We start from the raw sequence: 14,606 nt of genomic DNA on the forward strand, positions 1-14,606 counted from the left end.
TGTGATTGACATTTGAATAGACAGAACAATGGAATAAAACAGGAAATCCAGAAATAGGCTCAAATATATATGCTAATTTAGTGTATGATAGAGATATTTTCTTTAGTAAGGAAAAGATGAACTAGTCAAAAGATGTTAACATAACTAGGTAGTCATCTGAAAAGCAAATAGAATTGGATCAATGTTTTATAGCTTATACTAGGATAAATTCCAAATGGATCAAAAATTTAAATATGAAAATTAAAATTGTAAAAGCTCTACAGCAGAATATGGAAGAATTAATTTTTTTAAATTAATAGCCTGGGCACAGTGGCTCATGCCTGTTATCCCAGCACTTTGAGAGGCTGAGCCAGGTGGATCACCTGAGGTCAGGAGTTCGAGACCAGCCTGACCAATATGATGAAACCCCATCTCTACTGAAAATACAAAAATTAGCTGGGCGTGGTGGTATGTGCCTGAAATCCCAGCTCCTTGGGAGGCTGAGGCAGGAGAATTGCTTAAACCCGGGAAGTCAAGGCTGCAGTGAGCCGAGATCACACCACTGCACTCTACCCTGGGCAACAATAGGAGACTCACAAAACCCACAACTATGCTGCATCAAGCCCATAAAGACCTCTTAAATAAAAAATTAAACTTCTAAGTAATGGGAATTGTCATAGTTTAATTGGCAAGAAGTACATCTTATAATCAATGGCATCTTATATTCAATGAAATCTATCATAAAAGCATGAGGAAAACAATATTTTCAAAACCTCTTAGGCTATACGTAAAATCCACAAGTTGTAAATGAAAAGACTGATAGGTTTATTTTGTATTATTTATTTATTTTTCTTTTTTTAGAGACAGGGTCTCACTGTTGCCTAGGTTGGTCTTGAATTATTGAGCTCAAGCAATCCTCCTGCCTTAGTTTTCCAAAGTGCTGGGGTTACAGGTGTAAGCTACCACTGCCAAGCCAAGGTTTAACTACATAAAAACTAAAATGATAAAAGATGGGCAGGGAGAAAATACTTGCAACATATGTAATAAAGAATTACTATCAGGCAGGTGTCAGATGTCCCCAGCACACTGGAGTCTGGGGTTTGGTGCTGATGGTGTCTCATCAACATGCACAAACACAGCCTGACAGCTGGACTTTAGTGTTGGGAGCTGTTAATTATTCTAAAGTTCTATAGATTCATGATTTTATAGTTAGAGTTTATATCTACCTGTGTTTTTAGAGGAAGAACCCAAGGCCAAATTATTTTGAAGTGGGAGTGGGCTAGACCGGAGTCTTCCTGTACCCTTTTCATGCTGTGTTTGAGGATATGCCCATTGCTACATCCACATAACTCATCTGGAGCAGGGGATGTGTGACAGTAAACTGTCTAAGATTTTTCACAGGTAAAGTTAAGCAGAAGTATGTAGTAAACATAAGTGCAAAAGTGTGGCTGAGCCACATATGCACTTGATTTGATTTGGGAAGCCTGAGGGAGGCAGCATTCCTAGCCCCGTGCTGCCTGCCCAGCACAAGGTAGGGTGGTAACTGGGGTGGGGAAGGGGCAGCTCTGTAGAGCATGGTCTGCCTTAGGGCCTGAATTGTCCTCAAAGCACATGGACTGCGGAAATTGTTCACATGAACCAGAGACATCACTCTTTAGGATTCTATTGGCAGCACCTGAACTGGCTCGACATTTATGGAGGTGGTGTTTCTTTGAAGCAGTAACTTGTTTTATAATAATTTTTATTTGGTGGCTGGGAGTGGTGGCTCACACCTGTAATCCCAGCACTTCAGGAGGCCGAGGTGGGCAGATCACTGGAGGTCAGGCGTTCAAGACCACCCTGGCCAACGTGGTGAAACCCTGTCTCTACAAAAATATAAAAAATAGCCAGGCATGATGGTGGGTGCCTGTAATCCCAGCTACTCAGGAGGCTGAGGCAGGAGAATCACTTGAACCCGGGAGGCAGAGGTTGTAGTGAGCAAGATCATACCACTGTACTGCAGCCTGGGAGACACACCAAGACTCTGTCTCGAAAAAAAAAAAAAAAAAAAAATTTATTTGGCATATTTTAATATAGTTTAGAAGCTATCTAATCTGTTTTTTTTTTGGAGGGGCAAACTCTTTTGAAAATGTAAGTTTTGCTTTTAATTAAAAATTAAGTCTTAGTTAAAACTCAGCCTGCACAAAATTCTTCAGTTACTTCCCATTACTTTATCAGTAATATTCACCACATTTTCCTAGATGTTTATTGATTAGAGTGTTGGGATCAAATTCTGCACTAAACGTATGCAAATACACTGGAGAGGCTTTGAGTTTTTCACTATGAAATGCAATGGTGGCTTGAATAAAAAAGTATCTAGAAGCCAAATTAACATAATAATGACTTCAAAAAAAGAATTACTATCAGGATATGTAAAGAACTACAAAAAAATCAACACAACAGAAAAAGGCAGGTAAGAATATAAGTGAACAAGTTTTATAAATGACCAATAAACAAAAAGGACTTCACTAACAATCAGAGTACAAAAATTAAAATGAATTAACAACTCAGGAAGTTGAAGCAGGAAGATTGCTTGAGGTCAGGAGTTTGACCAGCCTAGGCAACACAGAGGGACCTCATCTTAAGAAAAAGCCTGGGCACGGTGGCTAACGCCCATAATCCCAGCATTTTGGACTTTGGGAGGCAGGGGCAGGAGGACTGCCCGGGCCCAGGAGTCCAAGACAAGCCTGGGCAACATAGTGAGACCCTGTCTCAAAAAAAGAAGAAAGAAAAGGCTGAGTGCAGTGGCTCATGCCTATAATGCCAGCACTTTGGGAGACTGAAGCAAGAGGATCATTTAAGCCCAGAAATTCAAGATCAGCCTGGGCAATAGAGCAAGACTCCATCTGTACAAAACACTTTAAAATTAGCTGACGTGACAGTAACATGCCTGTAATCCCAGCTACTTGGGAGGCTGGGATGGGAGAGTCACTTGAGTCCAGGAGTTTGAGGATGCAGTCAGCTATGTCCACACCACTGCACTGCAGCCTGGATGACAGTGAGACCCTGTCTCTAAGAAAAAAAGAGGCTGGGCAAGGTGGTGCATACCTGTAATCCCAGCACTTTGGGAGGCAGAGGCAAGCTGATCACTTGAGCCCAGGAGTTCAAGACCAGCCTAGGCAACATGGTGAAACCACAACTGTACACACAAAAAAATACAAAAATTAGCCAGGCATGATGGTGTGTGTCTGTAGTTCCAGCTACTTGGGAGGCTGAGGTGGGAGGATCACTTGAGTCTGGGAAGTCAAGGCTGCAGTGAGATAGCACCACTGCACTCCAGCCTAGGTAACAGAATGAGACCCTGTCTTAAAAAAAAAAAAAAAAAAAAAAAAAAGGGAGAGAGAGAGAGATCAACCCTCGCTAACATGGTTAATTGTGACATGAAGAGCGCCAAAATCACTCAATGGGGAAAGGACAGTCTTTTCAACAAATAGTGTTTGTAAAACTTGTTATCCACAAGCAAAAGAATGAAATGGGGCCTTTATACCACATTGAAAAATTAACTTAAAATGATCAATAACCTAAATGTAAGAGCTAAAACTATAAAACTCTTAGAAGAAAACATTGTGGAAAATCTTCATGATATTGTAATTGGTGATGACTCCTTGGATTGGCATAAAAAGCAAAAGGTAACAAAAGAAAAAATTAATTTGACTTAATCAGAATTTAAAATTTCTGTGCAAAAAAGGACACCATCATGGGAGTGAAAAGACAAACTACAAATTGTGAGAAAATATTTGCAAATCATATATCTGGTAAGGGATAAATATTCCCTATATATAAAATATATAAATACAACACAATTCAAAAATTAGCAAAGGATTCAAATACACATTTCTCCAAGAAGATATACAAAAAAGGTCAATAAGCACATGAAAAGATGCTAGATATCACTAGTCGTTTAGAAAAATGCAAATCAAAACCACAATGATATACCACTTTTCACACCAAATAGGATTATTATCATGAAAAAGAAAAATAAGTGCCAGTGAGCACGTGGAGAAACTGGAACCCTTACGTATTGCTGATAGAACTGTAAAATGGCACAACCGCTATGGAAAAAAGTTAAACATAGACTGACTAGGTGAAATAAGGCAGTCAAAAAAAGACAAATACTGTATGTTTTCACTTATATGAGATATCTAGGGTAATCAAACTCTTAGAAATAAAGTAGGATAGTGGTTGCCAGGAGTTGGGGGGAATGGAGAAATGGGGAGTTGTTTAATGGGTACAGAGTTTCAGTTTTGCAAAATGAAAAAGTTCTGGAGTTTGGAGGCACATCCATGTGTACATACTTAATAGTTGTGTTAAGTATGTACTTAACATACTTAAATACTGTTAAGATAGTAAGAAAAAAAAATTATTTTTTTAAAATTTTTATTTTATTTTTCCCCCAGAGACAGAGTTTCGTCATGTTGCCCAGGTTGGTCTCAAACTCCTGGGCTCAGGCAATCCTCCTGTCTTGGCCTCTCAAAGTGCTGGGATTACAGGTGTGAACCATGATACCCAGGCAAAAATTTTGTATGTATTTTACCATAATCTTTTCTTAAAGTTAAACATAGAATTACTCATATGACTCAGCAATTCTATTTACAGCTAAATACCCAAAAGAATTGCAAGCAAAGAACAAAACAGATACTTGTATATCGGTATTCATAGCAGCGTTATTCAAAATAGCCAAAAGGTAGAAACAACTCCATCAACAGACAGATAAAATATGACCTATACAAATAATGCAGTATTAGCCATAAAAAGGAATGAAATTCTGATATATGCTACAACATGAATAACCCTGAAAACATTATGCTAAGTGAAATAACTCTGACACAAATGGATAAATATTATATTAATCCACTTATATAGGGTGCCTAGAATAAGCAAATTCATAAAAACAGAAAGAAGATATTAGGGGGTGGGAGTGAAACTGCCCCCATGGGGTTCACAACGAGTGCATGCCAGGTTCTGGACAGAAATATAGTTATAATTAAGCATTAATCAGGCCTCACTTTGGCCCACTTCCTGGTTGCTAAAAAGTCACATAGCACTAGATACTGACTATTTGCATCCCTATTGTTCCTACAGAATAGGAGTTCTGACATTAGGGTCATAAAATTTAAGATTTTATTTCCATCCCCATCTTTCCTATAACAGGATCTCTGACATAATCGTAAGGCTTTTGTTTACGGATTGCTTAATATGTTTTTCACACCCCTGAATTCCAGCAACCAGTTTGAAGACCCCCACAGAGGAACAGGATCTGCAAGAGAATACGGCTTCTTCATCTCCCTGTCCCATGACTTCACCCTGTACTCTTTAACAAATAAACAATTGCCACACTTCGGCCCACTTCAAAACCCTTAAAAACCTTAGCCCCAATCTCCTAGGGGAGAGGAATTTGAGGTTTCCCTCCATCTCCTCATTTGGTGGCCCTATGATTAAACCTTTCTCTGCTGCAACCTGGTGTCTCAGCTTATTGACTTGCCGTGTGCATTGGGCAATGAACCAATTTACAGTTACAGAAGGGAGAATTAGTGAGTTAATGTTTCATAGGTACAGAGATTCTGTTTAGGATGATGAGAAAGTTCTGGAAAGGGATAATGGGGATGGTTGTACAACATTGTAAATGTAATTAATGACACTGAACTCCACATTTAAAAAATGGCTGGCCGGGCGCGGTGGCTCAAGCCTGTAATCCCAGCACTTTGGGAGGCCGAGACGGGTGGATCACGAGTTCAGGAGATCGAGACCATCCTGGCTAACACGGTGAAACCCCGTCTCTACTAAAATACAAAAAAAATTAGCCGGGCGAGGTGGCGGGCGCCTGTACTCCCAGCTACTCGGGAGGCTGAGGCAGGAGAATGGCGTGAACCCGGGAGGCAGAGCTTGCAGTGAGCTGAGATCCGGCCATTGCACTCCAGCCTGGGCAACAGAGCTAGACTCCTTCTCAAAAAATAAAAAATAAATAAATAAATAAATAAATAAATAAAAAATGGCTAAGATAGTAAATTTATGTTATATATATTTTACTGCAATAAAAAATATTTTAGAGAAAGACTAGAAAGAAAGCTGGAAATGGTACATAGAGACAACTCTATGGAGTTGTTTTGGTCCAAAAAAAAAAAAAAAAAAAAAAAAAAAAACAAGACATGGGAAAGTATACCTATTAATAAAAGAAACAATAGGAGCTGGACGTGGTGGCTCTTACCTGTAATCCCAATACTTTGGGAAGCCAAGGCAGGCTGATCACTTGAGCTCAGGAGTTCAAGAACAGCCTAGGCAACAAGGTGAAACCCCAACTCTCCAAAAAATACAAAAATTAGCTGGGCATGGTGTCATGCACCTGTAGTCCCAGTTACTCTGGAGGCTGAGGTGGGAGGATCATCTGAGCCCAGGGAGGTCAAGACTGCAGTAAGCCACGATCATACCACACTGCACTCTAGACTGGGTGACGGAGCGAAACCCTGTCTCAAAAAATAAAAGAATAGAATAAAATAGGTTGGGTGCAGTGGCTCATGCCTGTAATCCCAGCACTTTGGGAGGCTGAGGTGGGCGGATCACTTGAGGTCAGGAGTTCAAGACTAGCCTGGCCAAAATGTTGAAACTCTGTCTCTACTAAAAATATAAAAATTAGCCAGGCGTGGTTGCGGGCGCCTGTAATCCCAGCTACTAGGGAGGCTGAGGAAGGAGAATTGCTTGAACCTGGGAAGCAGAGGTTGCAGTGGGCCAAGACTGTGCCACCGCACCCCAGCCTGGGCGACAGACTGAGACTCCATCTCAAAAGAATAAAAAATAAAATAAAATAAAATAAAATAAAATAAAGGGGAAATAACAGAGCCAAAATGTTTGGGGGTTTTTTTTTGTGCTTTTTTTTTCCTTAAAAGAATTTTTTTAACATGTTAATGGTAACACTTAGTAGTGAAAATACAATGTAGAAAAGAGAGGGGAGAATTTCTTAGGCAATGCCTATTAGTAGGCAAGTAGAAATGGAATGTACAATATAAACAGAAATAATGGACTTAGGAGCATGGGTAGTTGATCCATAGCACAAGGTATAAAGGCCAAGTAACTGAGTAAAGATGTGTGTTGATAGCTATTTGTAGTAATGGGAGTCTGTGGAAGTTCTCTTCTGCTTGCTTCAATTTTCTCAGTGAATTGGGAAGCAATTCATTAATTACTGACAATGGGGACTAGAGAGGAAATACCGGGATTTGATGAGAGAAGAAAAGGTACAAAATACTCTCTTGAGGGAATGAGTGAACTAGGGAAATATGATTGCTCAGGAGCATTATGAGCTCATATTTTTTTGAGACAGGGCCTTGCTATGTTGCCCAGGTTGCTCTCAAACTCACAGCCTCAAGCGAGCCTCCTGAGTAGCTCGGACTACAGGTTCATGCCATCGCACCCAACTATCAATTTTACTGAAGATAAGCAAACAAAAACTATATATGTGGGTGTGTATATATATAATTTTAATATATGTATATAAGGTGTGTAAATAATATATGTATAAGCACAGAAAGGGTCCAGAAGTATACACACCGAATTGTTAATAGTGGTTATTACTGGAGAATGTATGTGTGGATACATACACACATGTGTGGCTGGGGGTAGAGGTGAGGTGGAAGAGACTCCTATGTTATTTGAATTTTTAACCAGCACATTATTTTTGGGATTCAAACAAAATATCTTAATATAAGTTAATAAATAGCTTGAAAGGAGAATTTAGAACGGTGTTCAAGATCCACAGCACCTTGATTAGGCAAACCCTACATCCTAATTAAACACAACTGTCAACCTGCAGTAAATGTGACCACAGCAAGACAATATGAGAAAAGCTGAAGTATCACTCACCTTGAACACTTCAGAGAAGAAGCCAGACCCTATTTTTTCACAGGTGAAATCATCCAAACGCGTCAGTCTGGAAAAGGCACTTATAAGAGCTCGATACGAAGATGGCCAAACTCTTCCCACCTGGCTCACATTTCCATCTCCTCCACCACCTCCTTCAAACTCTTCAAGACGCTCCACACGTGGAGGAAAACCTGCAATTGAATTCCGTTTGCTCCGATCCATAGTCTCAATAATCACTTTTTTCTTCTTTTAAGAAGGAACTCCACACATAAATTTTTGTTGAATTGTACTTCTCTTCTGGTTTGACACTAAACAAGAGATCAAAAAAATTTCCACTGAAATCTTTAATGAATAAATACATGCAAAGCAATAAATACTCAATGCAAAAATATTTCCTTTCATATTCTAGTTCCTGGTTTTCAGATCTAAAAAATGCTGTATGTCTTTACCCTCAAATAACACTGATATATTTAAAGCCCAAGATATAGCTAGTCTTTACCATGAGTAGAATATCATGAAGATCACCAATTACATTCTAAGTAACAAAATGACAATGATAATATCTATCATTCATTGAGCACCTACTTTCTAGGAAACACAGTATAAGAGCTTGACATATGCCATTTGATTCTCAGATAATCCATGATATAAAGATTATGTTCATTTCATAGAGAGATCAAGAAATCAGTCACTAAAAGGCAGAGATAAAATTAAAATGGAAGCTGGGTGCAGTGGCTCACACCTGTAATCCCAGCACTTTGGGAGGCCAAGGCAGGCGGATCACTTGAGGTCAAGAGTTTGAGACCAGCCTGGCCAACATGGTGAAACCCCATCTCTACTAAAAATATAAAAATTGGCCAGGCGTGGTGGCAAGCACCTGTAATCTCAGCTACTCAGGAGGCTGAAGTAGGAGAATTACTTTAACCCAGGAGGCAGGGGTTCCAGTGAGCCGAGATCGTGCCACTGCACTCCGGCCTGGGCAACAGAGTGAGACACTGTCTCGAAAAAAAAAAAAAAAGAAAAGAAAAAAATTAAAGTACAAAGCCCATCTGATTCAAAAGCCTGTGCTTCTTTCTACCAATACCCTTTATAGCCTCATATAATTTTCTCTTTATTTCAAAAATTAATTCCAAATATATAAAACAAACATTACAAGGAAACTTCAAAATTACATATTATATAATTTTTTAAAACGAAAACTATATCCAAAAGCAATCTAAAAATTCACTGTTGATGAAAAAGCATAGTCCAGTAGAAGTAACTATAGAAGGCTCCATCCCATCTGGTACATAACTAAGAATAAAAGCACAAGCCTACTTTTTCTTTTAGCCTGTCTCTCCCTATTTCTACTTTTTTCCATGAGACTCAATTGTAAGGGTTCTATGCAAAATACAATATTGTGACTCCTCAATTAGTGAAATGCTTTCATAAAGGAGGTGGATACCTACTCAGTTTACCACCACCACTTCTAACCAGCTCCGCAACTCAAAGAAAAGTGGCAGGAATCCCAGGGCCATCTTAGCAACATGAGTCTGCCTCCTTATCCATTGCCAGAAGTCAGCACTGTACCCAGTGTGTACAACCACAGTTTCTTTCCTGGCAATGTGCAATTGGAATTAAGATAGTCCAGTCTCAATATGGCAGCTTTCTAAAATAGAAGCCATGTAAACTCAGGAGCTGCCGGCCAGGGCCATTGTGTATAATACAGCCTGAAGGCAGAAGAAGTCAAGAGATTGGGGCCAATCTTCAAAGAAAGAAAAAAAAGAAAGGGAACTTTTTGAATTCCCTATTCTGCTCTAATCCCCAAATCTTAAGGCCTAAGTGCATCCTGAGGTTCCATGAGATCTCCCTGAATCTAGTTAATCTAGTTCTACCACAGTCTTCAAAGAAAGAACACTCTGAGTTCCCAAATAACAAAACATTGAAGTACCTCTATTGAACCTATGCCAAAAAGTGGCATCAGCACCACCAGACCAAATATTTACATCCACAAGAACAAAAATTTAGGGTTACCTGGCCACAGTAGCTCATACCTATAATCCTAACACTTTGGGAGGCCAAGGCAAGAGGATCACTTGAGCTCAGGAGTTTGAGACCAGTCAGGGCAACATAGTGAGACCTCGTCTCTATGAAAAAATGTAAAAATTAGCCAGGCATGATGGTACACGCCTGTAGTCCCAGCTACACAGGTGGCTGAGGCAGGAGGATTGCCTGACCCCAGGAGTTTGAGGCTGCAGTGAGCTATGATAGAACCACTGCACTCCGCCTGGGCAACAGAGCAAGACCCTGTCTCAAAAAATTTTAGGGTTATAAGACAAAAAATTTGCAGTCACAAAAAAGAATGAAATCATGTCCTTTGCAGCAACATGCAGCTGGAAGCCATTATTCTAAGTGAACCAAAGCAGAAACAGAAAACCAAATATCGCATGTTCTCACTTATAACTAGGAGCTAAATCTTGGGTTCACACAAACATAAAGTTGGGAACAACAGACACTAGAGGCTCCAAAACGAGGGAGGCAAGCAGGGGCTGAAAAACTTCCTGTTGGGCACTATGTTCACTATCTCGGTGGTGGGATCAATAGAAGCCCAAACCTCAGCACCACACAATACACCCTTGTAACAAACCTGTACACATACCTCCTGAATCTAAAATATAAACGGAATTTTAAAAATAAAATAGAGGCTGGGCACGTGACTCACACCTGTAAAATCGCAGCACTTTGGGAGGCCGAGGCAGTCAGATCACCTGAGGTCATGAGTTCGAGACCAGCTTGGCCAATGTGGCAAAACCCTGTCTCTACTAAAATAACAAAAAAAATTAGCTGGGCTTGGTGGCAGCCACCTGTAATCCCAGCTACTCGGGAGGCTGAGGCAGGAGAATTGCTTGAACCCGGGAGGCAGAAGTTTCAGTCAGCCGAGATCATGCCATTATACTCCAGCCTGGGCAACAAGAGCGACATTCTGTCTCAAAGTAAATAAATTAAATAATAAAAATAAAAATAAAATAAAATAGGGTCAGGTGCAGGGGCTCATTCCTGTAATCCAAGCCCAGGTTGGAGTGCAGTGGTGCTATCACAACTCACTGCAGCCTCAAATTTCCGGGCTCAGGCAATCCCCCTGCCTCAGCCACCTGTGTAGCTGGGACTACAGGTGTGTGCCATCATGCCTGCCAGTTCAAGACCAGACTGGGCAACACAGCAAGACCCCCATCACTAAAAAAAATAATAATTTTAAAAAACAAATTTTCTTAATTTTAGAGCCAGTAGAAAACACCAACTTCAGTCATTCATTTTATATTTGAGGAAACACAAGGCCCAGAAAGTAGAAATGCTAAAAGTCAATGCTATAACCTATTTACTAGCAAAGCTAGACTTGAAACCAAGGAGCCAAGGATAGTGCATTTCTCAAAGTATGTCTGTTGATAATGTGCTTCAAACTACCTGAGAAGCTTGTTTAAAACCCAGAGTCATAGGTCTCACCCTTGATAGCTTTTTTTTTTTTTTGAAACACAAGGTTTCACTATATTGCCCAGGCTGGTCTTGAACTCCTGGCCTCAAGTGATCCTCCCACCTCAGCCTCCCAAAGTGCTAAGATTACAGGTGTGAACTGCACCTGGCCACTGTTTTTTTTTTTTTTAAACATCAGGAATTTTACAAGCATTTCCTCATTTAATCTCAAAATGTGGCCAGGCACAGTGGCTCACACCTGTAATCCCAGCACTTTGAGAATCCCTTGAACCTGAGAGGCAGAGATTGCAGTTAGCTGAGATTATACCACTACACTACAGCCTGGGCGACAGAGCGAGACTCCGTCTCAAAAAAAAAAAAAAAACCAGCAAGATAGGTCTGATCTCCATTTTACAGAAAAAGAAATATAGGCTCAGAAGATGAAGTAACTTGCCTAAGGACACAGAGCTAGTAGAACCAAAACTGGAACCAAGTTCTATCCAGCACCAAAGCTCAAACTTCTTCCATTTCATTATTACTTAGCTCAGTATTTTTCCACTATGAGAGTTGTAGGAGTTAAGTTAATCATCTGGGTAGAAAAAAGAACAGAGACTTAAGTGCAGAGGAAGGCTAGGCTGATTATAATTTGAACAGAGACAGAAAAGAAAAAAGAAACTTTAGAAAACTAAAAGATATTAAAGTAATATACAAAACATATGTAAAGTACATAAAACATTGTTGACTATATAAAACATAGTTGTCTGCTAAACTGAACAATTCGATAAGTTTGCCATCAATGACTTTTTCATTTTTGATATATTCTTTTTAATTTTTATGGGTACATAGTGGGTATATATATTTATAGGATACACAAGATTTTTGATACAGGCATACAATGTGTAATAATCACATCAGGGTAAATGAGGTATCCATCACCTCAAGCATTCATCATTTATTTGTGTTACAAACATTCCAATTGTACTCTCCCAGTTATTCTAAAATATATAATGAATTATTGCTGATTGTAGTCACTCTGTTGTGCTATCAAATACTAAATTTTATTCATTCTATCTAACTATATTATTGTACCTATTAACCATCCCATTTCCCACTCAACACCCCCAACACACTACCCTTCCCACCCTCTGGTAACCATCATTCTATTATCTATCTCCATGAGTTCAATTGTCTTAATATTTAGCTTTAGCAATGAGTAAGAATATGCAAAGTTTGTCTTTCTGTGCCTGACTTATTTCACTTAACATGATGTCCTCAAGTTCTATCCATGTTGTTGCAAAAAAGAGGATCTCATTTTTTTATGGCTGAATAATCCATTCGTATAGGTGCCACATTCATCTATTGAACATTTAGGTTGCTTCCAAATCTTGGCTATTGTAAACAGTGCTGTAATAAACATGAGAGTGCAAACGTCTCTTCGATATACTGATATCCTTTCTTTTGGGTATATATTCAGCAGTGGGATTGCTATATCACATCGTAGCTCTATTTTTACTATTTTGAGGGACCTCCATAGTGTTCTCCATAGTGGCTATACTAATTTACACTTCTATCAATAGTGTACAAGGGTTCCCTCTTCTCCACATCTTGGTTAGCATTATTTGCCCATCTTTTGAATAAAAGCCATTTTAAGGGTGAGATGATAATTCATTATAGTTTTGATTTGCATTTCTCTGATGATCAATATGTTGAGCAACTTTACATAGATCTGTTTGCCATTTGCATGCCTCCTTTTGAGAAACGTCTGTTCAGATCTTTTGCCCATTTTTTAATCAGATTGTTAGACTTTTTCCTATAGAGTTGTCTGAACTCCTTATATATTCTGGTTATTAATTCTTTGTCAAATGGGTAGTTTCAAATATTTTCTCCCATTCTGTGGGTTGTCTCTTCACTTTGTTGACTGCTTCATTTCCTGTGCAGAAGCTTTTTAACTTCATGTGATCACGTGTCCATTTTTGCTTTGGTTACCTGTACTTTGGGGATATTACTCAAGAAATCTTTGCCCAAACCAATATCCTGGAAAGTTTTCCCAATGTTTCCTTGTAGTAGTTTGAGGTCTTAGATTTAAGTCTTTAATCCATTTTGATCAGATTTTTTACTAGATTTTTCTTCTGCATATGGATATCCTGTTTTCCCAGCACCATTTATTGAAGAGATTGTCCTTTCCCCAGCGTATGTTCTTAGCACCTTTGTTGAAATTGAGTTAACTGTAGGTATATGGATTTATTTCCGGGTTCTCTATTCTGTTCCATTGGTCTGTGTGTCTGGTTTTTTGTTTTTGTTTTGTTTTGAGACAGGGTCTCACTCTGTTGCCCAGGCTAGAATGGAGTGGCGTGATCACAGCTCACTGAAGCCTCGACCTCCTAAGGCTCAGGTGATCCTCCCAACTTAGCCTCCCAAGTAGCTGGGACTACAGGTGCATACAACCACACCCAGCTAATTTTTGTACTTTTTTTTATAAAGACAAGGTTTCGTCAAGTTGCCCAGGCTCGTCTCAAACTCCTGGGCTCAAGCGATCCACCCTCCTAGGCCTCCTAAAGCGCTGGGATTATAGGCATGAGCCACCACGCCCAGCCTATGTGTCTGTTTTTATGCCAGTATTCTCATGTTGTTTTGGTTACAATAAAGCTCTGTGGTATAATTTGAAGTCAGGTAATGTGATTCCTCCAGTTTTGTTCTTTTTGCTCAGGATGGTTTTGGCTATTCTAGGTCTTTTGTGGTTCTAAAATTTGAGGATTATTTTTTCTATTTCTGTGAAGAGTGTCACTGGTATTTTGATGGGGACTGCACTGAATCTGCAGATTGTTTTAGGTAGTATAGACATTTTAACAATATTGATTCTTTCAATTCATGAACAATATCTTTCCATTTTTTGGTGTCCTCTTCAATTTCATCAATGTTTTATAGTTTATAGCCTGGCCAATGTGGTGAAACCCCGTCTCCACTAAAAATGCAAAAATTAGCCAGGCATGGTGGCACACCTATAGTCCCAGCTACTCAGGAGGCTGAGGCACAAGAATCGCTTGAAGCCGGGAGGCAGAGGTTGCAGTGAGCCAAGATCACACCACTGCACTCTAGCCTTGGCAACAGAGCAAGACACTGGATCAAAAAAAAAAAAAAAGGTCTTATAGTTTTCATTGTAAAGATCTTTCACTTACTTGGTTAAGACTGTTCCTAGGTGGCCGGGCGCAGTGGCTCACGCCTGTAATCCCAGCACTTTGGGAGGCCGAGGCGGGCGGCTCACAAGGTCAGGAGATCGAGACCACGGTGAA

The 14,606-nt window shown here is 39.6% G+C and overlaps 1 protein-coding gene across 3 annotated transcripts in view; it reads right to left on the reverse strand.

Annotated features, from left to right (window-relative positions):
- The window catches only part of TESK2 (testis associated actin remodelling kinase 2), a 152,917-nt gene that overhangs the window by 108,374 nt on the left and 29,937 nt on the right, over positions 1-14,606 (reverse strand). For all 3 annotated transcript variants that reach the window (XM_050798811.1, XM_050798829.1, XM_050798820.1), the window contains exon 2: positions 7,870-8,177. In XM_050798811.1, coding sequence (XP_050654768.1) covers positions 7,870-8,091 — 222 coding nt within the window. In that variant the 5' untranslated portion in view covers positions 8,092-8,177. The remainder of the gene's footprint in view (positions 1-7,869; positions 8,178-14,606) is intronic.

The sequence above is a fragment of the Macaca thibetana genome, chromosome 1 (genome assembly GCF_024542745.1).
Source record: "Macaca thibetana thibetana isolate TM-01 chromosome 1, ASM2454274v1, whole genome shotgun sequence".
NCBI lineage: Eukaryota > Metazoa > Chordata > Mammalia > Primates > Cercopithecidae > Macaca > Macaca thibetana.